Genomic DNA, 18,352 nt, shown 5'->3' with positions numbered 1-18,352 from the left:
GGTGAAGGGTGGGAATTGGGAACAGTGTATATGAAGTACCTGAAGTGAAAAGGATGCTATACCTAGTCCATCCTGAATCTATCTGCTTTCTCCCACCTCTACCTGTACTGTTTCTAATGAATCCTTCTAGCATTTCTTCCAGGCAAATAGAAATATTTAGTGTTTTTTCCTTCCTTTATTACACAAATGGTAGTATACTATACATCCTGTTTTACAGTTTTATATTTTGGTATAATAATTGTATTGGAGGTCTTTCCATATCACTACATAAAATGTTTATTCTTTTTTGTCTATAACAACAAGATATTCCATTATATGGTTATACCATAGTTAATGTAAATATACTTTTTAACAGTGGACTATTGAATTGGTTCCAATATTTTGCTGTTAAAAACAGTGCTGTAGTTAGTAACCTTAATTATGTTAGCTCAACATGTGTGGAAATGTACAGTATCTGTAGGATAAATTTTCAAAAGGGAATTGCTGTGTTAAAGAACAAACACATTTGTAGTTGCCATAGATATTGCTAAATGCTTTGCGTTGTGATTGCACTAATTTACATTTTCAACGGCTGTGTATCAGAGTGCCCGTTTTTCCAGACACATTTGAAGTATGTTATAAAACATTTAGAATTTTGCCAGCCTCATAGGTGAAAATGGTTTCTCAGTTTAGTAGTAATTTCTGTTCTTCCTGAGTGAAGTTTAACATTTTTTTAATGGGTTTTGAGTCATCGTTAGAATGACCTTCCCTATTCCAAAGTGAAAGGGGCATTCTCTCATGTTACCTTCTAATGCTTTTACAGTTTTATTTCAAAAGTTTACATCACTGACCCTTTGGAATTTATTCTGTGTGGGATGTATCCAAATTATTTTGTCCAGATGTCCACATGTCGCAATCTATTTATTAAATATACTCTTTCCTCATTGATTTGAGATGCAGTCTATACACTAATAATATACTAAGTCCTGTGGTTTAGGATTTATTGCTTGCCTTTCTTTTCAGTTCATTGGTCCGTTGGTCTCCTCACATGACAGCATTGGAGTATTTAACTAATGTGGCTTTATAATATTTTAACATCTTATAGTGCTAGTCCCACCTCACTGTTTTCTTATAATTATCTTGGTTATTTCTTTTTTCTGTATGTACTTTGGAAGCAGTTTACATGTTAAAAAATCTGTTGGTATTTTTTTGAGATCTTGTTATATTGAGGAACATGGCAAGTGGTTTCTAAGTTCTCTTCCTTTGTTCTCCAGTAGACCTTTGACATTTTACAGGAATCTGACAAATTTGTTTTATTCCTGGGCATTTAACCATTTTTTTGTAAATTGGATTGCTTCTTCCATAGTATCTTTTCACTGTTTTTTATACACATGAATATTATTGAAGCCTGTGTATTTTCTCACTGAATTCACTTAGTTCTTATAGTAGTTTTTCAGTTAGTTCTTATTTGTTAAGGTGTACACTGATGTTACCTATGAAGATGAAAGTTTTAACTCTTCCTTTCCAATTTTATGTTTCTAATCTTTTATCTAATTCTGTTGTCTAGGACAGGTGATACTGGGCATCCTTATATTCCTGATCTAAGTGGGAATGCCTTGCATGTATCTTTGTTATGCATGATACTGTCTTTAGGCTGTGATAGAGTTTATCTTGTTAAGGGAGCATCTACCTATTTATGTTTTATTGATATTTTTAAGATCAAGAATGTTTGGTGATTTTTTTCAAAAGACATGTGATTTTTTTTCCATTTGTGTAAGTGGTGATGATGAATTAAGATTTCCAATATTGAGCCATAGTTACATTCTTATGATAAACTTCACCTCGTCCTGTATTTTTCACACATTACTGACTCTTGTTTGTTAATACAGTTTCGGACTTTTAGCTTGATATTCATATGTGAGCTTGTCCTGTATTTGTTTTGTTTTTCTGGGTGGTTGTTTTGTTTTGTGCTGTCTTTACCAGGCTTTGCTATATGTTTGCACTAGCTTCATAAAAATAACTTGGATTTTTTTTCATTTTGGGGAACAGTTCAAATAACAATGGAATTATCTGCTCTTTCAAGGTTTGGTGGAATTCCTCTATGAAATCATCAAGGCCAGGAGTTTTTGTGATATAACTCTGACATCTTTTTCTGTTGTTTGGTAGAAAAGGGGTCTGTTTGGATTTTTAACATTTCTGGAGTCATTTTGGTAAATATTATTTTCCCAGAAAATTATCTGTATCATAAGTTCTCCCTCTCACTGTCTGTTTTTCTGCTTTCCTCAGGCATTCGCTTCTGGTAATCTTTCTCTTCCAACTGCTACACCATCACTGTCACCATAATTCAGGTTTTGTTACCTCTCTTCTGGGCTATAGCCTCTATCTTATAACTGCTAGTATTCTACCATACAGTGTCACTAGATTAAATTCCATGTCTTATAGTCTTATTCATTCCTTTAATATATGTTATCCAATATCCACTATGTGGTAGGCATGACAGGCATGCAGAGAAGAATACAGTCAAAGCTCTACTCTCATGGACTTATACTTTAGTGGATGGTATCAGACAAGAAACAAATATAAATAATAATCTCTCAGGTAGTGATAAGCATTATGGAGAAAAATGAAACTGGATAGTGGGGATAGACGTAGGAGGCTCGGTAACATTTTTAAGTAGGGTCATGAATGTTGAGTAGGGACCTGAAACAAGTGATAGTGGGAGTGATCAGGGAAAAAAGTGCTTGAGGCAGGTTTAGAAAGTGCAAAGGTCCTGAGGTGAGAGAATATTTGTCATGTTTGAGGAATAGCAAAGACATCAGGAATGGAGCTGTAGAATGAGCCAAGGTAGAATGGGAGAAGGTGAAGTCAGAACTGTTGGCCATCTGTGTGCTTGGAGGGGCCGGGTGGTGCAAAGGGGTGGGCAGATCACGGAGGACATTGTGGACCATGGTAAGGAATTTGAATCTTACTGAATGATGTGAAAAGTCATGTTACTTTTTTGTATTTGTTTTTTTGATTTGAGAGCAACGTGATCTAGACTTAAAAATTACTGTGACTCCTCTGTAGAGACAATAGAGGGCTATTGATTTAGTTCAGAAAGAAGAGAAAGTTAGGTTAGATCATGGGTGTAGTGATAAAATTTGGGAGAAGTGGTTGGATTTCAGTTATACTATGAAGGTTGAGCCATTTACATTTGCATATGAATTGAATGTGGGATTTGAGAGAGACCCATCCTTGGTTTCTCTCTAAGGATTTTTGTCCTAAGCTATCTGAATAATACTGTTGCCATTTACTGAGGAGGGAGCATTGAAGAAATAGCAGGTTTGGACTGAAAAGAAAGAGTTTGTCTTTGGACATGTTGAGGTTGAGAATGCTACTAGGAAGTGTCAAAAAAGCAAGTTGGATGTTGGATTCTGGAATTCAGGAGACAGGTCTTTGAGAAAACTCTTCAATGGCTCCCCATTGCTTACAAATTCTAAATTGCTAGCGTCACATTCAAGATCTTTTATCTGACCCCAGCCTTCCTTTTAAGTCTTGTCTCACTCTATTACCTTACATAGACCAAGCCAAAGAGGCTTTCTTACTTCTAGAATGTGCTAAGCCTTTGGCCATTTTAATGCCTTTGCCTATGCTATTCTTTATACCTGGAATACCTGTCATTTCACCTTGGTTTACTGGAATATTATCCAGTCTCCGTGACTTTATACATAAGAGGGAGAAGTGAGCCAGGAAAGAAACATTATGTTTAGTTGATGGCATTTAGTGAATGAACTCCTGGCTGTCTTGTTTCTGTGCTCTCACTTTAACCTGTGGCACAGCGTGCTTTCTCTGCTTAGTGACAGAAGAAAATTAATTTTTATTTTCTTTATTTCCAGATGGGAACATTTAAAGCACATGATGGTGAATATTTCTTAGAACCTATAATGAAGGCAGATGGGAGTGAACATGAAGATGATCATAACAAGCCCCATCTTATATACAGACAGGAATTAAAGAGGAGCTATTTCCTGCAGTCTCACAAGCCTTGTGAAGTTTCAGGTAAACTACGAAGTAAAACTCTTTACAGTAAAAATATGATACTATTTAAATCTTTTTCAGGTTAGAATTTACATATTTTCCTTAAATATTGATATATATGATATTTTAAATAAATTTTCTTGACCTGTAAGGATCCATTAGAAATTATCTGTAGGCAATTTTGTTGTAGACTCAGTTTGAATCCAAAAATGTGTTCAGTAGAGTTGACCCTTGAACAGCATGTTGGATAGGGGCACTGACGCCCTCACAGTTGAAAATACATGTATAACTTTATAGTCAGCCCTCCTTATATTCAGTTCTCCATCCATGGATTCAAACAACCATGATCATGTAGTACTGTAGTACAAATTTAGTGAAAAAAACTCACATAAGTGGACCTGTGCAATTCTAACCCGTGTTGTTCAAGGGTCCACTGTATCCGAGATTTGTAGCAAAAAATCAGAAAACTTTTATTTCAATCTGTTGGTCACAGTAGTATGATTTTTCTCAGCAGAATTTTACATGATTAAAAAAACCTGAACCTAAGTAACAATAACATGTTGCTCAATTTTGCATGCTTTTAAATTTGCATGAAGGAAGCATTGCAGATCATTTTCTGGGACTTTTTTGCTTAGCATTGTTTCTGAGGTTCATCCACATGGGTACATGTAGCAGCTGTTCATTTTCATTGCTGAGTATATCACAGTTCACATATCCATTTTCCTGTTGATGAGCTTTTGGGTTATTTGCAGTTTTTTGCTATTATAAACAATGCTGCTGTGAAATTTTTTGTCCTCATCTCCTGTGTTTGAGTTTTTCCAAAGTATACACATAGATACTAGAGAATTCCACATTGTTTTGCAAAGTGGTTTTTATCAGTTTATATTTTCAGCAATATATGAGAGAGGTGTTTTTTTTCATTATTTCCTGTAAAATTCAGACTAATGATTTATCATAGATCAGAATCTAGGAATTGCCAGTTTCTATAAAGTGTAAGTCTGTTGCTAGTAGAATACTTGTACATTGCATAGAAGTTGTATTAAGAGTTGTGTCCATATATGTACATGAATCTTCACTGTATCATTTTGTCACTCTGTCACCCTATGAAGAATGGAGAAAAGCACCTGCAGTTATCATCAAAGTACAAAATCTAGACAAAAGAGTGGGATTAGAAAGGATTTATTTGAGATTGTAGGTGTCCATAAACTATAGTTCCAAACACTGCGATGCCATCTGTTTTGGGATATAATGATATGTAGGCCTTTGAAGGTTTTCCCTGGGAATGCACTTCTTAACCTTTGCTATTATAGGAGTGCCATTTTGGAGTGGTTCTCACTGTGTCTAAGGCCGTGTTTTAAATCTATTGACACAATAGATGCCTTTCTTATGCTTTTAATATGAGCATAAGGGTTTCATTTTTGTGGCTTCAAAGAAAACACAAATGGGTACAGCTCCACAATAGAATTCTACAGAAGGCAGCTTATGCTTGTTCTGATCTACCATTCAGGAGCAGCTTGTTTAATGAATTGTTTAGCTTCTTAAGAAGAAAGCCACCAAGTAGACACTCTGAATGCATAAATGTTTCACATAATGATATGCAAGGTTTTGCATTCACAATCAGTGTTCATTATCAGAAAGAGAATGGTTCAAGAAAAGCCAGGCCCTTTTGTTTAAAAAACCAAAAAACTTATACTAAGTTAGATTTATTATTTATTTAAAGCTACAAATAACAAGCAAGTAGAAAGCTATGGGATTTACTTTTAATCATGATATTATTTCCCACAACATTTATCTACTAAAATGTTAAAAGTAGTATCATTCTTTTCAGTTCTTAAATTACCTACATTTTTAGGTATAATTGACATGCATATTTTTAATCACTAAAAAAGGCAATCAATTAGTGGCCTAAATACTTACCTGTTAATCATCATCTTGTTAGTAGAAATGGAGAGTTATAAATGTAATTAGTAAAATGTTATCAAAGGCTTTTATCTTCTTCCCCAGTTCACACATTGTTGTTCAGAAATACTTGCAGAATCTTACGTATTCTAAAGGTAAACCTTCATTCAGGAGAACTCTTCAAATAGGTAGGCCTAAAGATTTAGCGCTTGAACCAAAAGGATTAATTGGAAAAGGAAAGGTCATTTTCCCCCCATATTTCTTTGATTTTAATTCATTACAACCCTAAAATGTTGTAATTCATAGTGACTTCAGCCTTGATGAATTAGGTTAAGTTGTTTTTAACATCAGATTTCACCATGTGCCTTGAGGCCATACGAATTATATTTGGTAGCCAAACCTAAGCCTTTGTGGATGCCAGGTTCCCAGGTAGACATCAGACTTAGTCTAAGTAAAATCCAGTGGAAATAGCAAAACAAGCCCATAAAACCCATGAAATGAACAAACAACCACATAGTAACACAATTAAAACCCAAGGGAGAGGTAAGCCCTGAAAAGCCTGACAGGAATGAAAATAAACCTCTGGATTCTGTTAAGTGTGGTTCTGCTGTTGTTTATCCTCCAAGGCGGATCAGAGCTGGTCTGTGTTCTTCAAGGGACCGGGTGAGCCTTGCTCCCTTTCTCCCATTGCAAATTTATTCATTGAGTCCTTAATATATATAAAGGAGGGAACTGGGTAAGACTTGAGTGTTTCTCTTCATTTAGGTTCTCCAAGCCCAATGGGTACAAAAGAACACAAAAACGGAAAAATTGCAAAACTGAGCGGAGGCTGCCCTACCTGTGTTAGGAGCAGATCATGCGGCTGAGCAACAAAAATTGCCTTGGGTTTCACCAAGGAGGTGACATTTAAACCATTTAATTTTCACTGTGAAGGATTTATCGGTATTTTCTAAGAAAAAAAAAAAAAAGGAGGATGGGCTTATATTAAAACATCTGCGGGATTTATTTTAGTTAAGTATGCCAAGAAGATAGACATAGAGATAACTGCCTTTGAAGGAAGAGTTTATTACTTACAGTCCCCAAGAGATGGGGACATGCCCCCCTGGGTCTCATGGAGAAGCACCCAGCTTGGTCAGGAGGTGAAGGAGGGAGGGAAAAGCATGGGCAAATGCTTTGTTTCTGCAGTGATGGGAAGTTGTTACACAGGGTGTCTCCTGTTGGGCAGGAAGTGAACCACTGATCACAATTTGTGGTTTGTGGTCGGAAGGTTCGTAATACGGTTTCAGTGTGCTTGTTGAAAGCTGGACTGTGGCGGACATATAAACATCTTTGGCTGTTAGTTTGCTCCTGTGATTAATGCCAACTCATCAGTTACAAAAACTACAGCAGTTGGTTAGGACAGACCTCTAGATAAGGGGGAATAATATTTGTGTCCTTAGCGTCCTGATGTGTGTGAAGAAGAGTGTAGGAGGTAAGGGAAGATGAGGCCGTGAAGGCACACAAGCCGACCGAGAGGGCTCCAGGGTCTTGTAGGCTATTCCATAAGCCCTGGGGAAATGAAGAACTTCCAAAACAGAGACATCCTCTCTTACAACTTATTACTCAGCTGGCAGATTATTTTTAAAGATAACTTTGGGTTTGAATAAGAAAAGACTGAAGGCAGAAAGACGGAATCCAAGAAAGCAGCCCTCTTGTCAACAAAGGACGTGTCAAACAAGTAAAGTGCACATAAAGAATAAATTAAAGATGATTTCCTTAACGCATTTCCTTCAATTTTGATGATATGGTAAAGATTTTTTTTGTGAGGGATCAATTTGGATATTTCTGTGAATGTCTGAGAATTGTCTTCTTAATAAAATTATATTTAGATATAGATGATTTCCCTTTCCTTTAAAGATAATTAATCAGCATGTGTTTGGGGAAACCCAGAGGTATCTTTAGTGTCAGCAGAAGCCACGGTTCACTTAGTAGCTGGGAGTCAGGGAACAGAGTTCTACTTCTGGCTCTCTAACTGACTTTGAGACCTTAACCTCTCTGGGTCTTAACCTAGAGTAGGTAGTGAATGGCTGATGAATTTAATTGTTCCTATTTAAGTCAAGTTTAGGAGTTTCTATCTTAGATACCTCACAGATACAGGAAGGCAGTTACCAGAAATGAGTGAAGTGAGGTGTCATTAGGACGTTGAGGTGTCCTTAGGGCAGTGGAATAGACATGCTTCTTGCAAAAGGTGCATTGGAAGTGTGGGACCATTATTACCAGATCCTTCGTATCTTACAGAGAAGCTGAAAATCTAAGATTTTTTTTAAGTGGGGGAATAAGTTAGAAACATGAGAGCTGAATTTGGCCCGTTGGCTGCCAGTTTGCAATCTTTTAATGATTTCTAAGGTTCCTGACATTTATAACATTTTATAAATTTGTGGGTAGAGAAGGAGGTGCCATTAATCTAGGAAGAGAGGATTGTAAATATGGCCGTGACAATGGCCAATATTTTGAACTAATAACTTGTTAATGGTATTTTTAAGAGTCAGCTCAAGCTTCTAAATATTTATAGAAATGACTATAGAGATGTTACTCATTTGCCCACCCTTTATTAAAACTACTCTCTCAAAGATCTCTTATGAGCTTCTACTTGCCAAAAGCAATCATCTCTCTCAGGCTTACTGTTACGTCATTTGGGGGGATTATTTCTCACTCTTGATCAACTTTGGCTTCTCTGACACACTTTGTGTCCATCTTTGCTGCTTTTCTTTCTTACCTTTCTTCCCATTTCAGTTCCTGGTCGTTGTTACTTTACCATCTTCTGAGGTAAACATCTTTTAAAAGTGCTCTTCTTGGCCACCAGTTTACACCATTTCTTATATAGTCTGTGATTTTTTGTACTTCTCTAATTTTAACTACTAACTTAAACGTTAGAGAACTTAAAAATGTTTATATTCAGCTCGTCTTGAGATGAAATCTCAGGTTGACAACTGCGTGATGCTGATGTTTTCTTGGATGTCCCAGCGGCATCTTAGACTCAATACATCTAAATCCGAAGCCATTCTCTCTTCTATCTCGCTCTTCGCCTGCACCCCCAAAAGAAGCCTTTATTCTTTTGGTGTCCAAATTTATGTCTAAATCAAGCACATGCTATAGTGGAAACTTAACAAGTATTGCTTTTTAAAGCCTTATTCAATTAACTAGAAAAGACTGATTTATATTTGGATAACAAATTATTTGCCTCACCCACTCAGGTTTTCCTGTTTTGCTTTATTTGTTCATCAGTATTCTAAAGTGCATGAAAGTAGTTTACTATTTTCCTAAGTGGCTATTCAGTCTTATTGTACTAGTAATGTTCTTAAGTTAAATTTCATCCCAAACCAAAGAAATATCCTAAACTGTGAAATTTGACCTATTAAGATTTTGAGACTGTGAATGCTATGGAATAGAAGATACATATATATGGTTCTGTGCTTTTCAAAGCACTCTTCATAGTCATATGTCACTGATCCTTAGAGTAATTCTGAGCTATAATCATCCTCAACTTATGCATGTTTTCTGTGAGGGGAAGACCTCGTGGTGCTGTGACAATTGTTTGTTCCACACGTACAGGGTTATTTTATTAGCTGACCTGTTTTGCCAGTTGTGTGCTCTGCTTTGCCATGATTGTGAAATGTGCGTGTATTTAAGAATGCATTCCAAAGAGAAGAATCAGTCTGCTATACTTGATGCTTATTTTGTGTTGCATTATTAGGCCTGTGGCAATTCCCAGAGCTTTGAAGTCCTATTTTATTTGTGAAGTCTTGTGTTATCCAGTTTTACTTATAGTGAAGTTAATGATTCCCACATTGGGTGAATTGTGTGAAATGGGCAAATGAGGAAGGGAACCAGTATGTTAGGAACCAGAAGGTATGTTTATCCAGTCTGTCAGGTGTATTTTGAAATGTATATATCACGATAGGTAACTGAAATCCTCTATATTTTAACTGTGGTAACAATAGTTCTTTCCAGGAAGGACTACCCGAAAACTACATACTCTTTAGAATTAAACAGTTTTTAAAAATCTTCCTTTCTCTGTATTGGGATTACATACTTCATACTGTATCCTTAAAGAGGAGAATGTCTTGCTGGTAGAAATAATGATTCATTCTTCTAGTTTTGAAGCATAGTTTTTTTTCTTGATGTTGTTTCTGTACTAGCTTGGGAACGAATGGGGAGAATTGTGATTCTTGAGGTAGAAGAGAAACTATTATAGTTATAACCCCTGATTGGAGAGTAAGCTACATCAGAGTCTTAAATATAATAGTGCCAAACCACTTCTCATATTTCTGTTAAGATTTGATTACATCTCACTGTAAAATTTGAGCTTCTTGTTTGTTGCTAGGAATCCTGATGTCAACTTGTTCTGGTTCATGTGTTCATGAAATCTACTGTTGAGGTGGGAATGAGATTATTAATCCTTCTTTGAAATGTACTGTGTGTTTCTCTTCCACCTCCATTAAGAACTTTTCCCTCTTTTCTTTAGATTGGTCTACTTCTTGTTTTGAAATTCCTTGTAGGGATTTTAGTCACTTTGCAACTTGGTAAATTTTCTATGTGTTTTAACTTGACAGTAATATAAGCCTCACTGCTAGAATTGGATACATCTCCATTTTCCCTTTCTTACAGCAGTGCTTGTTCTTCAGTGATCTGTCTACCACCTTGTATTTTCTTTGGCTTCTTTCATACTTAATCACATGTTCTTTAAGAAGTTTTCTCATTAATGTTTCCTCTACAATGAGATGTGTCTCCTCAAATTTTTAAAAAAAAATCCCTTTGCTCTAAGTAGAAGTTTATTTAGATGCTCTTCACTTACAGAGATAAAAATGTGAATGGAGTCATTAGTTTTTAGCTCTTTTACTAATTGTATCTTATTACAGGTTCTTGCTTTACTAAAAATTGCTATTCATTTTACTTATAATTAGCATCTTATTCATTCTCCTGTGGTTAATGTACCTACTCATGATTTTGTAAGACTAAGAACACAGGCTTTTGAATGTCCCATAGAATGTCTCACAATTTAGGGGCTACTCTATTTATTCTGCACATAATTAACACTGTCTTGCATTGTTTTAAAATTTCTTATGTGCTCTGTTATCCTACCTCTCAGTTTTAAGATTCTTTGTTTATGCTCCTTAAAGTAAAAGGTTACATTTTATTTCCTTATTTACATTCCTCACAGCAACTAATACTATTGAAATATATTATGCATCTAATAAATGCTGTGTAAATAGTTGAGGAATTGTTAGTACTAAAATAACCGCTTACAGGTAGGCGTGTAAGATGAGGTTCATTCAGAAGATGATTTGGGGCCTCATGGAAAGAGAACCTAACTCAGATATGGAAGTCATGGAAGCTTACTGGAGAAAATAACTCATTATCTGAGACTCAAAAGAAGAGTAGGGATTAGTCAGGGAGAGAGTGAGAAGTATTTCATATGGAAGCAACAGCATGTATAAACACCTGGAGATGAGGCAGTACTAGAACCATGTGGGAACTATAAGTAATTAGTAAAAACTGTGGGATGCCAGGAGATGGTGAGATGACCTGATGCTGGGGAGGTCAGCAGGGGAAAGTTCGTGAAGGTCAGTGTAAACCTGGATTAGGTGTTTGGGCTTTAACTCAGCACCCATCCAGTAGATATTGGGAGTCGTCTCCCCCAGTAGTTCAAACAAAGTTCCCGGTATAGGGTCTGATTATTTTGTTTGACCTGACTTGGCCTGAGTTAATTGCTGTTATTGGAGACAGAGCTGTAATCGGCCACACCCACCCTGGTGGTGGGGTCAGATCACTGTAACTGTAACTATAGACTAAGTGGATGGACAGGGATAGATACCCAAAGAGAAACTGGGGACTGTTGTAAGAAGTTAGGTGAATAAATGCTGGGTAGAGAAAACCATAACATGCAGGAACACGGGATGGACAGTTGTGATATTGGGGTTAGAAAAATTGTGTTTGACGTGCTTTTGAGCACTGCAGAAGGAGATGCCAGCAACTGATAAGTACAGAATGAAGGGGTTATTTCTGACATTAATGGGTTAGTAGCTGAACTTCATGTTGAAAGACATAGAATGGGTAGAGGACTGAGTTATTAATAGCTAAAATACAGGCTATGGTACAAGAAAGAGAACTGGTAATATTATTCTTAGTGTAACACTGTCCAGAATTTTCAGTTACCTCATTTTTTCCACTGTCAGAAAATTCAATAATTTCACATACATTCTAGCAAACTTGGATTATCTGACCACACCTCTGTTTTTTATTTTGGGGTTGGAGAGAATGCAAATAGAAAGACTAGGCTAATATTCAGGTTGTGACTTTCAAAGTTGGTGCAACAAGAAAATAGAAGAAATTTCTGAATTCTTTATCTTTTACTGTAGTAGTATATCCACTGCTAGCCCTAGAGGACTCGATTTATAGTTCAGCTGGAAAGAGAAAATGTATGGTGTAGGGTCAATAAATAAAAAGCCTGCCCTTTCTGTTTCCCATCTCGTGGTGTGCCAGGAGAAGAAAGGACAATAAAAAAGCAAGAAGAGTGTCGTCGTGAAGTGTGTGTGGGCAGGTTTTCCCTGCTCCACGTTCTGGGGTGGGGTTGAATTTAATAAGTGGAGAAGAAGGCTGACTGCTAAGAGGAGACTCAGGTCCTTGTTCTACATCAATAACTCTGGAGGATGAGGTCTCAATTTTACCCTAACATGGGTTTGTTTATTCATTTGTTCATTCATTTATAAAATATTTATTGAGTACCTCCTTCACTGAAGCTACAAAGGTGCTGGGGCTGCATAACACGTACGATGACCAGCCTGTTACAAGTACAGTTGCTGTGAGGGAGGGGGAGACGGTAGTAGGAGATGAAGCCAGCGTGGTAGTGGGAGGCTAGATCCTATAGTTGTAGGTGGATCCAGGTTGTGGGGCCTGAAGATTAAACAAAGGGCGGGAGGGCTTCTTTAAGAAAAATAATACAGAAATTATGAATTTCTAGGGTTCCTTCAAGGTCTTTGAAAGGGACTTCATAAGTGAGAGGTCAGAAGTTAACCTGTTTTAGGTTCATGGTGAACCCACCTCAACCCGTAGGACACTGTAAGTCACAGTAATGGCTTTGGCTTTAACTTTAACACTGGAAACCACTGTAGGAGTTTGAACGTAGGAGTGACCTGACCAGCCTACGTTTTAAAGGGATCACTCAGATTGTTGTAAGGAATGCTGTAAGGCTAGCAGAAGGGCAGAAGCAAAGAGGGTTAGAGGCTATTGCAGTAATCATGTTGCTAAATGATGTCTTGAATTAGGGTGATAGCCATGAAGTTAGTGAGAAGTGGCCACATACTCTGTACATTTTATTTAATTAATTAATTTATTAAACGTCTTTATTAGAGTATAATTGCTTTACAATGGTGTGTTAGTTTCTGCTTTATAACAAAGTGAATCAGCTAGACATATACATATATTCCCCATATCCCCTCCCTCTTGCATCTCCCTCCCTCCCACCCTCCCTATCCCACCCCTCTAGGTAGTCACAAAGCACCGAGCTGATCTCTCTGTGTTATGCGGCTGCTCCCCACTAGCTATCGATTTTACGTTTGGTAGTGTATATATGTCCATGCCACTCTCAGTTTCTCCCAGCTTACCCTTCCCCCTCCCCGTGTCCTCAAGTCCATTCTCTAGTAGGTCTGCATCTTTATTTCCATCCTGCCCCTAGGTTCTTCATTTTTTTTTTTTTTTTAGATTCCATATATATGTGTTAGCATATGGTATTTGCTTTTCTCTTTCTGACTTACTTCACTCTGTATGCAGACTCTACGTCCATCAACCCCACTACAAATAATTCAATTTCATTTCCTTTTATGGCTGAGTAATATTCCATTGAATATATGTGCCACATCTTCTTTATCCATTCATCCGATGATGGGCACTTAGGTTATTTCCATCTCCGGGCTATTGTAAATAGAGCTGCAATGAACATTTTGGTACATGACTCTTTTTGAATTATGGTTTTCTCAGGGTATATGCCCAGTACTGGGATTGCTGGGTCGTACGGTAGTTCTATTTTTAATTTTTTAAGGAACCTCCATACTGTTCTCCATAGTGGCTGTATCAATTTACATTCCCACCAACAGTGCAGGAGGATTCCCTTTTCTCCACACCCTCTCCAGCATTTATTGTTTGTAGATTCTTTGATGATAGCCCTTCTGACTGGTGTGAGATGATATCTCATTGAGTTTTGATTTGCATTTCTCTAATGATTAATGATGTTGAACATTCTTTCATGTGTTTGTTGGCAATCTGTATATCTTCTTTGGAGAAATGTCTGTTTACGTCTTCTGCCCATTTTTGGATTGGGTTGTTTGTTTTTTTGATATTGAGCTGAATGAGCTGCTTGTAAATTTTGGAGATTAATCCTTTGTCAGTTGCTTCATTTGCAAATATTTTCTCCCATTCAGAGGGTTGTCTTTTCATCTTGTTTATGGTTTCCTTTGCCGTGCAAAAGCTTTTAAGTTTAATTAGGTCCCATTTGTTTATTTTTGTTTTTATTTCCATTTCTCTAGGAGGTGGGTCAAAAAGGATTTTGCTATGATTTATGTCATAGAGTGTTCTGCCTATGTTTTCCTCTAAGAGTTTGATAGTGTCTGGCCATACATTTAGGTCTTTAGTCCATTTTGAGTTTATTTTTGTGTGTGGTGCTAGGGAGTGTTCTAATTTCATTCTTTTATATAAAGCTGTCCAGTTTTCCCAGCACCACTTATTGAAGAGGTTGTCTTTTCTCCATTGTATATTCTTGCCTCCTTTATCAAAGATAAGGTGACCATATGTGCGTGGGTTTATCTCTGGGCTTTCTATCCTGTTCCATTGATCTATATTTCTGTGTTTGTGCCAGTACCATACTGTCTAGATTACTGTAGTTTTGTAGTTTACTCTGAAGTCAGGGAGCCTGATTCCTCCAGCTCCGTTTTTCTTTCTCAAGATTGCTTTGGCTATTTGGGGTCTTTTGTGTTTCCATACAAATTGTGAAATTTTTTGTTCTAGTTCTGTGAAAAATGCCAGTGGTAGTTTGATAGGGATTGCATTGAATCTGTAGATTGCTTTGGGGAGTATAGCCATTTTCACAATGTTGATTCTTCCAGTCCAAGAACATGGTATATCTCTCCATTTGTATCATCTTTAATTTCTTTCATCAGTGTCTTATAGTTTTCTGCATACAGGTCTTTTGTCTCCTTAAGTAGATTTATTCCTAGGTATTTTATTCTTTTGTTGCAGTGGTAAATGGGAGTGTTTTCTTAATTTCACTTTCAGATTTGTCATCATTAGTGTATAGGAATGCAAGAGATTTCTGTGCATTAATTTTGTGTCCTGCTACTTTACCAAATTCATTGATTAACTCTAGTGGTTTTCTGGTAGCATCTTTAGGAGTATAGTATCATGTCATCTGCAAAGAGTGACAGTTTTACTTCTTCTTTTTCGATTTGGATTCCTTTTATTTCGTTTTCTTCTGTGACTGCTGTGGCTAAAACTTCGAAACTATGTTGAATAAAAGTGGTGACAGTGGGCAGCCTTGTCCTGTTCCTGATCTTAGTGTAAATGGTTTCAGTTTCTCACCATTGAGAACAATGTTGGCTGTGGGTTTGTCATATATGGCCTTTATTATGTTGAGGTAACTTCCCTCTATGACTACTTTCTGGAAGGTTTTTATCATAAATGGGTGTTGAATTTTGTCGAAAGCTTCTTCTGCATCTATTGAGATGATCATATGGTTTTTATTCTTCAGTTTGTTAAGATTGTGTATCACAATGATTGATTTGCGTATATTAAAGAATCCTTGCATTCCTGGGATAAACCCCACTTGATCATGGTATGTGATCCTTTTAATGTGCTGTTGTATTCTGTTTGCTAGTATTTTGTTGAGGATTTTTGCATCTATGTTCATCCGTGATGTTGGCCTGTAGTTTTCTTTCTTTGTGACATCTTTGTCTGGTTTTGGTATCAGGGTGGGCTCGTAGAATGAGTTTGGGAGTGTTCCTCGCTGTGCTGTATTTTGGAAGCGTTTGAGAAAGATAGGTGTTAGCCCTTCTCTAAATGTTTGTTAGAATTTGCCTGTGAAACCATCTGCTCCTGGGCTTTTGTTTGTTGGAAGATTTTTAATCACAGTTTCAATTTCAGTACTTGTGATTGGTCTGTTTATATTTTCTATTTCTTCCTGGTTCAGTCTCAGAAGGTTGTGCTTTTCTAAGAATTTGTCCGTTTTTTCCAGGTTGTCCATTTTATTGGCATAGAATTGCTTGTGGTAATCTCTCATGATCTTTTGTGTTTCTGCAGTGTCAGTTGTTACTTCTCCTTTTTCATTTCTAATTCTATTGATTTGAGTCTTCTTTTTTTCTTGATGAGTCTGGCTAATGGTTTATCAATTTTGTTTATCTTCTCAAAGAACCAGCTTTTAGTTTTATTTATCTTTGTTATTGTTTCATTCATTTCTTTTTCATTTATTTCTGATCTAATCTTTACAATTTCTCTCCTTCTGCTAACTTGGGGTTTTTTTGTTCTTCTTTCTCTAATTGCTTTAGGTGTAAGTTTAGGTTGTTTATTTGAGAATGTTTCTTGTTTCTTAAGGTAGGATTGTGTTGCTATAAACTTCCCTCTTAGAACTGCTTTTGCTGCATCCCATAGGTTTTGGGTCATCATGTTTTCATTGTCATTTGTTTCTAGGTGTTTTTTGATTTCCTCTTTGAGTTCTTCAGTGATCTATTGGTTATGAAGTAGTGTATTGTTTAGCCTCCATGTGTTTGTATTTTTTATGGATTTTTTCCTGAAGTTGATATTCAGTCTCATAGCGTTGTGGTCGGAAAAGTTACTTGATACAATTTCAATTTTCTTAAATTTATGAAGGCTTGATTTGTGACCCAAGATATGATCTATCCCGGAGAATGTTCCATGAGCACTTGAGAGGAAAGTGTATTCTGTTGTTTTTGGATGGAGTGTCCTATAAATATCAATTAAGTCCATCTTGTTTAATCTATCATTTAAGGCTTGTGTTTCCTTATTTATTTTCATTTTGGATGATCTGTCCATTGGCGAAAGTGGGGTGTTAAAAGTCCTCTACTATGATTGTGTTACTGTCAATTTCCCCTTTTATGGCTGTTAGCATTTGCCTTATGTATTGAGGTGCTTCTATGTTGGGTGCATAAATATTTACAATTGTTATATCTTCTTCTTGGATTGATCCCTTTATCATTATGTAGTGTCCTTCTTTTTCTCTTGTAATAGTCTTTGTTTTAAAGTCTATTTTGTCAGATATGAGAATTTCTACTCCAGCTTTCTTTTAGTTTCCATTTGCATGGAATATCTTTTTTCATCCCCTCACTTTCAGTCTGTATGTGTCCCTATATCTGAGTGGGTCTCTTGTAGACAGCATATATATGGGTATTGTGTTTGTATCTATTCAGCCAGTCTATGTCTTTTGGTTGGAGCATTTAATCCATTTACATTTAAGGTTATTGATATGTATGTTCTTATTACCATTTTCTTAATTGTTTTGGGTTTGTTAATGTAGGTGTTTTCCTTCCCTTGTGTTTCTTGCCTAGAGAAGTTCCTTTAGCATTTGTTGTAGAGCTGGTTTGGTGGTGCTGAATTCTCTTAGCTTTTGCTTGTCTGCAAAGGTTTTAATTTCTCCATCGAAGCTGAATGAGTTCCTTGCTGGGTAGAGTAATCTTCGTTGTAGGTGTTTCCCTTTCATCCCTTTAAATATGTCCTGCCACTCCCTTCTGGCTTGCAGAGTTTCTGCTGAAAGATCAGCTGTTAAACTTATGGGGATTCCCTTGTATGTTATTTGTTGTTTTTCCCTTGCTGCTTTTAATATTTTTTTCTATTTAATTTTTGATGGTTCGATTAATATGTGTCTTGGTGTTTTTCTCCTTGTATTTATCCTGTATGGGGCTCTCTGCACTTCCTGGACTTGACTATTTCCTTTCCCATATTAGGGAAGTTTTCAACTCTAATTTCTTCCAATATTTCTTAGTCTCTTTCTTTTTCTCTTCTGGAACCCCTATGATTCGAATGTTGGTGTGTTTAATATTGTCCCAGAATTCTCTGAGACTGCCCTCAATTCTTTTCATTCTTTTTTTTTTATTTTGCTCTGCAGTCGTTATTCCCACTATTTTTTCTTCCAGATCACTTATCTGTTTTTCTACCTCAGTTATTCTGCTATTGATTCTTTCTAGAGAGTTTTTAATTTCATTTATTGTGTTGTTCATCATTGTTTGTTTGCTCTTTAGTTCTTCTAGGTCCTTGTTAAACGTTTCTTGTATGTTCTCCATTCTGTTTCCAAGATTTTTGATCAACTTTACTATCATTACTCTGAATTCTTTTTCAGGTAGACTGCCTATTTCCTCTTCATTTTTTTGGTCTGGTGGGTTTTTACCTTGCTCCTTCGTCTGCTGTGTGTTTCTCTGTC

The 18,352-nt window shown here is 36.6% G+C and overlaps 1 protein-coding gene across 1 annotated transcript in view; it reads left to right on the top strand.

Moving 5' to 3' along the window:
• ADAMTS20 (ADAM metallopeptidase with thrombospondin type 1 motif 20) overlaps positions 1-18,352 on the top strand; it is a 207,060-nt gene that overhangs the window by 13,604 nt on the left and 175,104 nt on the right. Inside the window, exon 3 of the mRNA XM_029205295.1 lies at positions 3,855-4,017. Coding sequence (XP_029061128.1) covers positions 3,855-4,017 — 163 coding nt within the window. The remainder of the gene's footprint in view (positions 1-3,854; positions 4,018-18,352) is intronic.

Source organism: Monodon monoceros, unplaced genomic scaffold (genome assembly GCF_005190385.1).
Source record: "Monodon monoceros isolate NGI ecotype Baffin Bay Population unplaced genomic scaffold, NGI_Narwhal_1 Super_Scaffold_6, whole genome shotgun sequence".
NCBI lineage: Eukaryota > Metazoa > Chordata > Mammalia > Artiodactyla > Monodontidae > Monodon > Monodon monoceros.
This window is presented reverse-complemented; position numbering and strand designations above follow the sequence as displayed.